The sequence below is a fragment of the Bos mutus genome, chromosome 25 (assembly GCF_027580195.1).
Source record: "Bos mutus isolate GX-2022 chromosome 25, NWIPB_WYAK_1.1, whole genome shotgun sequence".
Taxonomy (NCBI): domain Eukaryota; kingdom Metazoa; phylum Chordata; class Mammalia; order Artiodactyla; family Bovidae; genus Bos; species Bos mutus.
The window spans coordinates 25,216,946-25,230,166 of NC_091641.1; the positions used below are offsets into that span (position 1 = coordinate 25,216,946).

Below are 13,221 nucleotides of genomic sequence, written 5' to 3' on the forward strand. Positions count from 1 at the left end.
CAGAGGGGTGTTTGATATTCTGAGACAGCTTTAAATTTTTACAGATTAAAGTATGAAACTAACCCTAAGGATTTCACCCCCCTCTCCCCAATATCCGGCAAAGGCTAGGTTTAGGGAGTCTAGGCTTGAATTCCAGCTCCTTGATTTGAATTCTAGCTCCTTGATGCTGTATGTACAGCTCCTGGGCAACTTCACTGCTTTGTGACTCCTTTTTTTTTTCTTCTCATCTAAAAGAGTGGAACAGTAACAGTACCCACCTCAAGCCTATCAGAGAATTAAAAGATTGAATTTATTGTGAAAGGTTTTAAAAGGTTAAAAGGTTTGAGACTGGCACAGTCTCAAAACGCTTAGCCATTCCTCACAGGAACACCTGGGGAACTCCTCCACTTCCCTTAAGTACCCCGGGGGAACACCCATCCCAGGAGGAACCCCTCCTCTGTGAAGCCCTCTCCCCACCAAGCATCACTTCCCATCACTGCCAAAGAAACATCGTGGATACGCACCAAGTTTTAGGAGTGCAGACCACGTGGGTTCAAATGCCAGTGCCATCAGCTGCCACCTGTCCTGCTTTGCTAGTGACTTTCCCTCTGTGCATCTCAATTTCCCCATCTGTAAACTGGGGAGAGCTGCAGTGCCCCCCTCAGAAAGGTAAGAGGAGTCAAGCACCCTGCTGGGCTTCCTAGGTGGGTTCAGTGGTAAAGAATCCACCTGCCAGTGCAGGAGACACAAGAGACCTGGTTCAACCCCTGGGTCAGGAAGATCCCTTGGAGGAGGGAATGGCAGCCCACTCCAGTATTCTTGCCTGGAAAATCCCATGGACAGAGGACTTGACTGAGCATCCACACACACCAGCACTCTGCCAGACATACAGGAATGAGCAAGGCAGGGGAGGACAAGACGAAATGCTTGAGCGAGATGCCTGCGAAATTATAAGCACTCGACATATGTTACATGCCATGTGCTACAAATGAAATATTATCATACTTAGAAATGTATATGTATGCTAGATATTTACACGAAATATTTACACATATGTTATTACACCTTTTGTTCATAACTTCCGCGTTCATTTCCTCATTTACTCCCACAAAAACAGTCCTGGAAGATAGGCAGGGCAGAAATTTTATGCTGTTTTTATTGATGAAAAGATAGAGTCGCTGGAAGGTTAAATGGTTGGTAAACTGGCAACTGAAGATGTCTGGACATTTTAAAAAGAGAACTTGCAGAGGGCAGTGTTCCACCTCAGATACCGCAGTGGAGAGTCAGCCCCAGCTCTGTGGCTTTGGGGTGGGAGGACCGGTTTGGGGGAAGCCTCCAGGCCCAGGGCGCCCCAGCCACGTGGGCAGGCAGGCTGGCGGGTGGACACGCCCGGGGGCGCACGCTCGCTGGCGCGGAGCTTCCAGCGGGCAGAGACGCGCAGGACGCTGGGCGCGACGCTGGGTGGCGCTGCTGGGCCGCCCCGCGCCAGACCTGTTGCGCCCAGGGCGCAAGTCGAGCAGGTTTAGGGTAAGGGGACGCTCGGGTCTCTCCGCGCGCACCTGCCGCCCTCGCCAGTGCATCTCCCTCGGGGCGCCCAAGGCCCCATCTTAACTTGAGGCTTCCATTCGCTTAGCCTCTGCATTCCTCACCGCAACAGTTCTAGGCGCGTCGGGTGGGGCGGGAATAAAGTTTTTCCAACCCGGTCTAGGAAAGGGCTGGATGGGGAGGACCCTCCCGGCTCCAGACTCTGCGGCGGGCTGGACCGTGCCCTTTCAGCTTCACGGCCGCCCCGGGGGCCCTGCTCTCGGTAGGTGCCAGCCGCGGTGCCGACCGGATGGGCTGACCCGCGCACCGCCCCCTCCCACCTCCTTGCCCGTCCCGGTCCCCTCCCCCGCCTCTGGCGCGCCCGGGCCCCAGCGTCTCCGGCCCCGCCTGCGCTGGGGTCGCTGCAGTCCCCGCGGCTGCCCCGGGCTCCCTCCCCAGGCGCCCCGGCCTTAATCCCGCCTGGGGAGCGCCTCGGGGGGAGCGCGGGACGGCGAGGGAGGCCGAGGCGGGGGCCCTGGGCGCCGGAGCTCTCCCAACCTGGGAGGCGGCCCCGACTCCCGGAGCCGGAACGCAGGGGAAGGCAAGGACGGGGCGGCCGGCGGAGGGGCGGGCGCCGCTCATCAGCCACGCCAGTCACGTCTGGGGCCACCCGGCTGCCTTTTTCTTCCTTTCCCCCTTTGCCTTCTCCCCTCTCTCCGGTTGGCGAGGGCAAAGTGGCCGTGGCGGCGCCATGCCCGGGCCGGAGTGAGAGCGCGCGGGCGAAAATGGCGTACATCCAGGTAGGGCTGAGGCTGGGGGGCCAGGTCCGCGGTGTGGGGTGGGGGGGTGCCGCGCCCCCTCTGACTGTGAGCGCGCGGAAGGGAGGGCACACGGCTGGGCTGCCACAAACTTGCCTCGAGAAAAAGGGTGCCTGAGCGCAAGGCAACCTGTGCAGCAGCGGGGGTGCGCCCCAGAAGAAGAGGCTGGGGACCCCCCACACCCCGGGATGAAGGGCCCCAAGTGGACTCTGCACGCGCGCCCTCACCTCCTGGGGAAGGATTGGGGGTGGGGCGGACTTTTCTTCCCCCCCTTCCCCCACCCCGTCCCTCGGGCACCCCACCCCAGGGGAGGGGCCGCGGGGAGGGCGGCCCGGGGCGCGCCAGCCGCCCGGCCCGCCAGCTGTCGTTGCCTTGGTGACGGCTCTGGCTAATTGGCCGGCGGAGCGAGCCGGAGGCAGCTGTTCCGGCCGGGAGGGACAAGGACATCGTCTCTCCCGGGCACTGGGTGCTGAGGGGTGGGGGACACCCCGGAGGCGCACTGGTGGTGTTGGGGGGCAGCCGATTACTTTGGGCCATTGCCTTGGGAGTTGTGGACCCCCCTTCCCTTCATCTTGGGGACACCCCGCAAGAATCCTTAGGCTGAAATAATTTCCAGGCTCCTTTTCTTGAGGAGGGCATGCTTGACTAAGAGACCTGTCTCCTCAGTACGAGGGGGGAAGCGGCGACGGGTCAGCGCCAAGGTCATGCGGTCAGACCCGCTGAGCTGCTTGTTCTGGCACTGGGTCCTTTGCCCCTGGCAGTGATACCGACGGGCTCCTACATTCTGCCTGCCCAGAGGCAGACGGGTGCCTCTGGGCTCGCTTCTGCCCTCGCCCACCACTGGAGGGGCTCCTGATACCTCCTCCCACTTTGGCTCACACACGCACCTCCTCCTGTCCTTAGTCTTTTCCACCTGCCGGGGAACTCTGCCCTGCCATCCGCTCATAGCCGCCCATCCCTCTCCTGCCTTAGATTCGCTCCATTGACTTCCCTTTCATGGAATCCTTAGGTCATCTTTTCAAGTTCAATGAAGGTCACATTTACTGTTCACCTACTGTGGGGATGTTGTTGGGGGGAGTGGCCACTGAACACGTTCAGCAAACACTTGGGTGACATGTAATATGTGTGGGCACCGGGAACACAGCTGAGGAAGCGGCGTGGTCCCTGCCCATCAAGGACCACGCACTGAGACCTGAACCACGTTAGAACGGGCTTCTACGGCTCTTAATGACTGTCTTCTGCACCGAGTAATGAAGTGACTTGCCCAGGGCCACTCAGGGGCTTAGCGGTTGTGGTGAGGCCTAGGAAGTGGGTGGGTTGGGGATTGGTGAGGGATTTGTTAAGCATCTGGTATGAGGATGGCCCGGTGATGTTGACTTTTCTTCTAGAACAAGGTGTTTAACTTTTTCTGTAAAGGCCTACGTAGTAAATATTTGTTTTTCTTCGAGGGCTGAGCGGTCTGTGTCACAACACTTCACCTCTTTATTATGGCACTACACAGAGACACTAGTAAATGAATGAGCATGGCTATGTTTAAATAAAACTTTATTTGTGGACACTGAAACTGAATTTCATATACTTTGTACGAGTCAAGAAGTATTCATCTTTAAAGCTTTTTCAACCAATTAAAAATATACAAACCCTTCTTAGCTGGAGGGTCATAGAAAAACAGGCCGCAGGCTGAATTTGGTCTTTGAGTCATAGCTTGCACCCCCTGTTCTAGAATATCCTGACTTTCCTTCCTCCTTTTTTTTTCTGGCTCGAATCAGTTCTCCTCCATTGGGTCAAACACCTGAGCCTGAGGCCCAAAGACTCAGCACGCTTGGGAGCCTCAGTGCATCTCCCTTTCCTCTTCCTCTTCCTTGGTTTCTCTGCCCCCTAACACTCACCTTGCACCTAGGCAGGACCCCTGAGGTAGCTTTGCCTTTGCTCATCATGCTTTTAGAAATGGTTCTCTTTTGATCACTGTATACCCAGGAAATGCCTTCCTGTGAGCCTGGATCGTTGTGAAAAAGCATCCCTTTAACCCTGCACTTTACCGTGAGCATGTTAAAGTACTTTCTCATGTAAGCCCCATGAGGGCATAGCTGCTTGCTGCTTTCTTCGCCTCACCACTCTGTCGGCCAGGACAGTCCCCAGTGCCTGGCAGGATCCAATTGGACTTGACAAACTGTCTGGTTCTCATAAGCCACAGAAAGCATGCAGGTACTAGGCAGCACAGAGCCTTTTCATAGTGTCCTAGCTTAGCCCTTCCATTAAAGGAAAGAGGTAGCTGAGGCTCAGACTCCCAACTTGCCTGAGTCACATGACTGACCACTGATGAGGCCAGGACGAGTGCCTCTTTTCCCAGTTTTGTATCTCCCCCTGCCCCTTGTGATTGGTGTCCAAGACTTCTTCCCCCCAAACTGTAGTAAATCCCTTGTCACTTCAAGGATTTTGAGTTTTTCACGAGCTATGTACCACCTGTGATGTTATTTACTTAATTTCTTTTCTATAAATGGACTTGTGCTTTATTTTAACTTTAATATGAAAAGGAAACGTCATGTCACTACCATAATAGAAAACCAGGGTCACCTGATAGAAACTGAAGGCAATAGGAAAAATACAATGAGAATAATGCCACATTCTTGAATTCTAACTAGCTAGTCTGTCTGCAAGGCTCTGAGCTGGGGTCTGCTGTCTGTTTAAAAAGGAAGGCAGGGGTGGGATTTGCAACTGTTAGAAAGATGTTACATATAGTGGTACCAAATTAAGACCTTCTTCACCTCACAAAAGAATTGAGAACGATGATTAGATTTTTCCTTGACTCAAAGTTCTGAGTTCCATGGGAGACTCCTCCTAACCTATCTGGTTTACTTGGCCTTTTGGAAAACTGTGAAGACCCTTCCCAGACAGGGGGTGGGGTGAGCCTGTGCTTTGGGAACCGATGAGAAGAGGCTGGGGTGGGGGTGGGACTGAAGATGGAAGGGAGCCCCTCCCTTCTTCCCGGGGACCAGACTATGGCTTTCTTTTCCGCTCCCTCTATTTGTGGGTGGTCATATGAAGCTCCCCACCATTGGAGCAGAATTGGAAGGTAGGGCCTCTGGGAGGGCGGGGGAGCCAAGTGACATCCATGCTGTGCCTGCCTGCAAGTTAGCTAATCATGTCCTTCTGGGTTGGCTTCATGGCTATTTCTGTATAGGAAGGTTTGCTCCTCTCCTGAAGTGTGGCTGCATTGGATAGCATGACTATCTATCCACCCGCTCTGATTCATAACAGCATACGGTGCAAATCAAATCGAAATGCTAAAGTTTCCCATTTATTCGGTGTTGGTTAGCCAGGAGGCTACCAGCAGCCCTGAAGGTAGCAGCACTTTGTTAGGAGGTCAGCTCCCTTCCCAGGATGGTAAGTGGAAAGAAGCAGGGTTTTTTGTTTTGTTTTTTGTTTTTTTCTTTTTTTGAGTTGCAGGAATATTGCTAAACTGGTCTTGTCTCTCTCTCTGTGTCATCCCTCGCCCCCTGTGCCCCTTGGCTTCACGTGGATCTCTAAAAGGGCAGTTGGAACCTTTAAACGAGGTGAGTGAATTCAGTGATTTGTTTCGTCTGGCTTGTAATCAAGAAATGCTTGCTTTTCATTTTGGAGCCTTTTGTGGGGCTGTGGGGATGCTGAATATTAAACAACAACCGGATGTTGATAACAGCTCGGTTTCCATGCCATTCTAGGGAAGGGAGATCCCAGTGAAAAGATACTAGTTAATGAGACTAGGTTTCCCTTCCCACCCTCTACTTATTCCATTTGATTATCTCTGTTTACTTTAATGTCATGAAATTACTTAAAAAAAAAAACTTGTGCTTTGCTTTCAAGAAGACAAAGTAATAATCATTGTGTTTTGCGAACATATTGCATAGCCCTCACGATGTTGAATAAACCACCCACATGTCAAGAAAGACGTTCATATACAAAGGAAAATACCTGCAAACGTTTTGCTTGCTATTAATGGCTCGAGCTGGTTGGTGTTTGCCATCTTCGTACCTGCAGTTGGTAAATAGAAATGGAAAACAGTTTGTTCTAAGAGATCAGCCGTGGAGACAGACCTCCTGAATGTCGTTATTTCTCATCAGGGATCGGCTGCTTGTAATTGTAGGTGTTTTTCCTCTTCTTCCTCCTCTTCCCATCTCTCCTCTGCCCACCTCCTGCCATGGGCTCAGGGTTTCCTTTCTAGAATCTCCGACCTGCTGCTCTGCAGATGGACTTGCCGCCACTGCTGTCAGAAGTGCTATGAGTCCAGCTGCTGCCAGTCGAGTGAGGATGAAGTTGAGATTCTGGGACCTTTCCCTGCCCAGACTCCTCCCTGGCTGTAAGTAAAACTGCTCCAAACTTCCTGGAAAGCCACCTTAAGACCTTTCTTTTCTCTGTTTCTGCGAGGGGTCTGGGACAACTAAGGGTATGGAGGGGGGAAAGGCTGCGTTTCCATTGACCTCTTAGTCGCTGATGGTTGTGCTGTGTGCCTCATTGCGTTTGGCAAGCTGCTGAGACCAGCTCGGGGTGGGGCTTTGGTTCAGCTGGTTTTCACAACCGGTCTTCTGAGATACGAACCGTGTGATGCTAAGCATGTGGGCGCTTTTAATCATGTTGAGTGTCGTTCCAAGTGGAAAAAGAGATCTGTGAGCGTCTCTGTTCTTCAAGGGATGTCCAGATCCTAAAGGTTTTCCATCCAAGTCAGTATGATGAACCATCCTAGCACCCGGCTCATGCTAAACACTCAGTGTTTGGTGTGGATGACATGAACAAACAGGTGCCTCTTTGCTGATCTGAGCAAGAACTTCAGAAACAGGGAAGCAGAACACACCTCCAGGCTCCATCGTGTCCTCCAACGCTGTTTATGCTCTCTCTGGCATCTTTCGTTTTATTTCCAATTCGTTCTCCTCCCGCGCCTGCATACAACATCTCCATCTGCCAGTCGCTCAGATATTTTGGGAATGCAGTTTTGAAGCTTTTCAGCCACGTGTCTGGGCCACCTCTCTGTGGCTGGGAGAGGAGCGTGGCCAGAGTCTGGGTTGAATCTAGAGGGCCAGGGCTTGGGAATCGTCCAGTGCAGCTTCCCATGATGTAGAGAAGGACGCCCAGGGAGGCAGGAAGATGGTATGAGGGCCCACAGCTGGAGCCTCAGTGGGGATCCTGTGCTGTCTCAGGTAAATCCTTGGGCTAAGATTCCAGAAGCCTCTGGCACCCCATCTTTTCCTTGGGGGTCGTGCCTCAATCCTCTGATTTTTTTTTTTTTTTGAGAAGCAAGTATCAAATATTTTCATAGCAGAATGGCTCTGGGTTACAATCTGTGAGTTCAAATCCTACTTCTCCTAATTTTTTCCAGTTCTGTGACCTCAGGCAAGTTGCTTGATCTCTCTGTGCCTTGATTTCCCATCTGTCAAATGGGGATGATAAAAAAAAAAAAATAGTATTTATCTTATAGAGTTGTTGTGATGATTGCATAAATTTGTTTATGAAAAAATACCTTGTTGGCAATCATAAACATAAGTGATTCTTTTTACCCTATTTTGGTCTGGGTTTCCTCATCTGTAAAGTAGGGGAAGTAATAGAACTTATTTTATAGGGTTGCTATTAATGCATATGACATATGCATGTAACATGCTTAGCACAGTAGTAAGTATTCATCTCTATCATTATTAAGTTATTGAGAGATTCTTTAAGTTGATGTAACGACTATGTGAAAGAACCTTCCCTGACTCACAGGTTGTAGACTGAATCCTGCAGTTGTGCACAGAGTTGAGATGTTTGGTGAAACCAGCTCATTAATCAAGGGATTGTTCCCATTTTCTAGTGATGGAGGTTGGCTCAGCCCATCTGGTGTCTTTAAAGCCATGCTCAGAAGAATTCCAGCTCGGTGACGGCACGACAATTATCTGTCTTTTTTTCATTCCAAAAAATAGTTATTGACCAGCTGATTAACCTGAAGGCAGAAACTGAGTCCTGAAAGTGTCAATTATGCTGTTGAAAAGTTAAGCTCAGTTTTTTTGGTAGTTATTTCTTGAGGTTGTCCTATGTACCAGGCACCACGGGAGGCACAAGACTAGATGGAGTCCTGTTCCCATGCTCAGGGGATTTAATATCTGGTATAGAAGATAAGGGCTTCCCTGGTAGTTCAGCTGGTAAAGAATCCACCTGCAATGGAGGAGACCCCAGTTTGATTCCTGGGTCGGGAAGATCCGCTGGAGAAGGGATAGGTTACCCACTCCAGTATTCTTCAACTTCCCTTGTGGCTCAGCTGGTAAAGAATACACCTGCAATTTGGAAGACCTGGGTTCGATCCCTGGGTTGGGAAGATCCCCTGGAGAAGGGAACAGCTACCCACTCCAGTATGCTGGCCTGGGGAATTCCACGGACTGTACAGTCCATGGGATTGCAAAGAGTCTGACACAACAGAGTGACTTTCACTTTCTTTCACTTTACTATAGGAGATAAAGCAGGTAAATAAATTAGTTGTGTATTCACATCCTGCACACACATATGACAGTTCTGCATAGAATTTTGTTATGGAAAAGTTCTGGGAAAATGGCTTCAGGCATAACTGGATCCAGGGGCTCAGATGATGTCATGGATGTGCGTGTATTTTGCTCTCTCTTTCTTTCTGTTTCTTCTGTATTGCCCTCATTCTTAAGCCTTCTTTTTTCTTTGCATTATGTTTGACAGCAGCAAAATATCAGGAAAGGCTCTCATTGCTCTGGTTTGGGTCACATGCCAATCACTTGATCCAGTCACTTTTGCTTGGAGGAAAAAGCTCTGGGATAATGTCTGGGTTTCCTGACCTGAAACCAAGGAGAGGGTTATTCTACCTGAAACACATGAACTAAGCTAGTCGAACAGGAGTTGGCAGACTTTTCCTATAAAGGGCCAGAGAGTAAATATTTTAGCCTCATGGACTAGTTTTTATTGCAGCCACTCACTTCCATCCTTGTAGTGCGAAAGCAACCACAGGCAATTCACTAGTGAATGGGCGTGGCTATGCTCCAATAACACTTCTACAAAATCAGGCAGTGGGCCCCAAGTTTGCTGGCCTGGGTAATAAACAATTTGGATGCTGTGACTAGATCCAGCGTACACAAACACCACAGGTGGGACACTGCATCTCGGAACAGTTGGGGGAATCAGACAAAAGGAGCCTGCAAGTTCAGGTTCTGTGGGGTCTCAAATGCCAGATTAAGGAATTTGGATTTTCTTCTGAACCAGAGGAGACCCCTGATAGACACTGAAAATCACAGTCTGTTTGCCTCAGATGGTGAGTGTTACAGATGTGTGGCTACTAAGCTGGAGGACAGTTGTGTTTTGCTCAGGTCGCTGACCCTTTGTGCAAGCAGGAGGTTCTATCTGGGATAGCACCCTCAGGGAAGACACTTGTTTTGGTTATGCTACAAGCAGAGAAGCGAGCTGGAAACTTCCAGCAGCCAACTCACCACATAGCTTCAGGGGGCGCCCTTAACATGGTGGTCATGATGAGCGAGACCACCTAGACTTGGGCAGTGCACGTCTGAACAGCTGTATATGACCTGTGTGCTTCCCAAGGTGACCCAGGTCTTCCTTCAATCCTGGATAGCACCGAGGACATTTTTGATAATCAACATCATACCAAATGTTAAGAAAAATCTGTAAGGAGGAGGCAGGTTGAATCCTCCAGAAAGAGAATTTACAGCTTGTGCTTTCCCCAGATTTATTTACCAAGCGGGCAGTTGCATGTTATCAAACAGGCAGGGAGCAGAAATGTCAAAGAGTACAGGCTTTGCAGTACATTCCTACTGTGCCATTTGAGCAGGGAACCACAGAACGTGCCTCTCTGTAGGGTGGCATGTGGCAGGTGAGCTGGGTCTTTGCCTGTGTGATCGGAGGGGACACACCATTAATTGTCACGTACGCTTTTGTCGTGTGGGACCTGCAGCTTTCCTGGGCTGGACTGGGCTGATGAGAGTCAGGAAAACCAACTCGCCATATGGTACCATCTGACTGGCTCCTTCTATGGCAGTGCCAGAAAGACCCCCACTGAAGAGTGAATTAGGTTATTTCTTTGTCCAAGAAGCATGTGTTGAATACCTACTATGTGCAGGGTTCTTCCAGGCCTCCTAGGGGATGCCCAGCTCGGTAGTGTGGGGCATGTAGTCCAGAGTCTGGTGCTGCTGGACTCCACTGGGGTTCTGCCATTCAGTGGTGCAGATCCATTCTCCTTCCCTCCCGCCACCTGACCAGGGCTCCGTTTCCCTGTCTGTAAAAGGGGTAGGGGTGGTTCATAACAACTAACTCCTGGATTGTTTCAAGCCTAAATGATTCAGATAGAGCATTTAGCACAGTGCCTGGCACATAGTAGGTGCTCAGTAGCTGCTGCCACCTTTGATCCTAATAAAGCAGATGCCAACATTAAGATTTGTAGCCTGTTATGGGAGGGGCGACAAGTCATGCACTCAGGTGACTGTGACACAAGATAAGTCAGATAAAAGCCACCAGAAATGTGTATTCATTCATTCACTGAAAAAATAAATCAGAGCACCCCACACGTGCCAGGTGCCGTGCTAGGAGGGCAGTGGTGAACGAAAAAGACACTGCCTCTGCCCGCATGGGCCTCTGGCTTAGTGTCAGATGCAAAGGAGAAGCAGGCAGGCCACACTGAAAAAGAGGTATGTGCTGGAGGGGACAAAAAAAAAGGTGCAGGGGTAAGGGGAGACGGGCTGGGAGGAGGCGACTGGACTGGTGGGTCCTCTCTGAGGAGGTGCTGTTGCAGCTGAGAGCTGAATGATAAGGAGGAACGAGACAGGTGATGGGGCAGGACGAGCATTCCAGGTAGAAGGGACAGAGGGCGTGGAGGTTTGGTGGTGGCAGAGCAGGCAGGGGTGGCCCAGTATACCCTGGTACTATGTCTGAGAGGAGGCAGCCAAGGCTTCAGGAAGCAATGGCATTTAAACTGTCCCTTGAAGACTGATGGGAGTTCGCAGCTGGAGGCAGTGGCCACCATGAGGTGTGACAGCCGGGAAACAGGCCATGCAGATGGAGGGCCCCAGGGGCCATCACATGTTTTTGCTGCCTTCCTGGGGAGATGCAGCTGCTTTCCTTTACGGGAGAGAAAGACTGATCTAGTGTGACCCTGTCTCCCTTCCATGCCCCCACCTGCCCCACGTTTCATCTGCTATGTTCTCCTATTCTTGACCAGGAGTGGGAGGCACTGGGCATTGCCCCCGTAACATGCCTGCTTGTCCCAGCTGTGACCCTAGTTTTGGAAGAACATCAGATCCATTTCATGTCATGCACAGGATGCCTCTGACCTCCCAGAACTTGAAATTTGCATTTTTCGAGATTGGTTTCTCCGCAGGTTTAAATGTCAACTTGGGGGATGCAGTCTTGGAAGGTACTGGTCTGTGGCTGTGATGGCTGAGGGGCTTGTTATCAACAGCATCAATCTCACGGCCACTTTGCCAGCTCTCTCCCCTCCTCTTACCCCCACTCCCAGCATCCTCACTAGCTATGTGAGTATTGGGGGATCTTAAAGCCACCTCTGCTATAATATTGCTAACATCAGCTAAAATGTATTGAGCACCTACCTGCTGCTGCTGCTGCTGCTAAGTCTCTTCAGTCGTGTCCGACTCTGTGCAACCCCATGGACTGCAGCCTACCAGGCTTCTGTGTCCATGGGATTCTCCAGGCAAGAACACTGGAGTGGGTTGCCATTTCCTTCTCCAATGCATGAAAGTGGAAAGTGAAAGCGAAGTCACTCAGTCAAGCACCTACCTAGAACATACCAAACACTGTTCTAATCATTTTATATATGTTAGCTCGATCTTCAAAGTAACCATGTAAGGCAGGTACTATTATTAGTCCCATTTTACAGACAGGGAGATGGAGGGAGAGAGAGGGACTTGCCTTGAGCCAGCCCTTAAGTACTTCTTTGTACCCCAACCCACAAAGAGTGTACTTTCTATTTTTCCAGCATTTCTAATCTTTATTAGGAGAACATTGAGTTGTGGTTGCTGCTATTTACTGGTGTTTCTACGCACCGAACTGTTGTTCTTAAATCATTGATTCTCAGGGCCGTTTTGTAGCACAAAGTCTTAGCTGCTGGATCACCACCAAAGTCCCAAGAACCTTTGAGTGACATTGTTACAGGATGTTTTTTCAAGATGTTATAAACATAGTGACTGTTGAAACTACAAGATAATTCTTACCAAAAATTACTTGCAGAAGTTCTAATGCATTTAAACAGCCACGTGGTTCCTTCCAGACTGAAGACTGAGAGGTCCCATCTTGATGGCATCACCAACTCAATGGACATGAGTTTGAGTGAACTCTGGGAGTTGGTGATGAACAGGGAGGCCTGGTGTGCTGCAGTCCATGGAGTCGCAAAGAGTCAGACTTGACTGAGCGACTGAACTGAACTGATCTTGGTTTAGTCAGGTGGTGCCCGTGTGGCAATATCCTGAATAAGTTTACATATCCCTTCCCCCACCCCAGCCTCAGCTTTGAAATTATGCAAATTCTTGGCAGATCGTTCTAATTGAGAAATATTAATTTATTTCACATCACATTTTGTGCAAAAAGCAAGACATTATTAAGAATTAAGGGCTATTGAGAATTTATTTCAAATTTGCATTATTCCAAGTTGCGTAGACTGGGCCTGAGAGCAATTTCATCCTTGGTCTGTCCCCCATGGGACAGAGGTGCCAGTCCCTGGGGATTCTCTGACAGTCACTGAGACCTCTTCCCTCCTACAGGTTGGCCAGCCGGAGCAGTGACAAGGACGGGGACTCTGTGCACACAGCCAGTGACGTCCCGCTGACCCCACGGACCAACTCCCCAGATAGAAGATGCTCATCCTCAGACACATCTAAGTCTACATACAGCCTGACCCGGAGGATTTCAAGTAAGCCTC

The 13,221-nt window shown here is 50.4% G+C and overlaps 1 protein-coding gene across 2 annotated transcripts in view; it reads left to right on the forward strand.

Moving 5' to 3' along the window:
* The first annotated feature begins 1,501 nt into the window (after positions 1 to 1,501).
* The window catches only part of SYT17 (synaptotagmin 17), an 88,866-nt gene continuing 77,146 nt past the window's right edge, over positions 1,502 to 13,221 (forward strand). Inside the window, exons 1-4 of one of the 2 annotated variants that reach the window (XM_070362436.1) lie at positions 1,502 to 1,786; positions 5,853 to 5,875; positions 6,509 to 6,657; positions 13,064 to 13,212. In XM_070362436.1, coding sequence (XP_070218537.1) covers positions 1,699 to 1,786; positions 5,853 to 5,875; positions 6,509 to 6,657; positions 13,064 to 13,212 — 409 coding nt within the window. In that variant the 5' untranslated portion in view covers positions 1,502 to 1,698. Of the gene's footprint in view, positions 1,787 to 2,146; positions 2,304 to 5,852; positions 5,876 to 6,508; positions 6,658 to 13,063; positions 13,213 to 13,221 lie in introns of those variants that run through there. The other variant, XM_070362437.1, reaches the window with a different exon arrangement.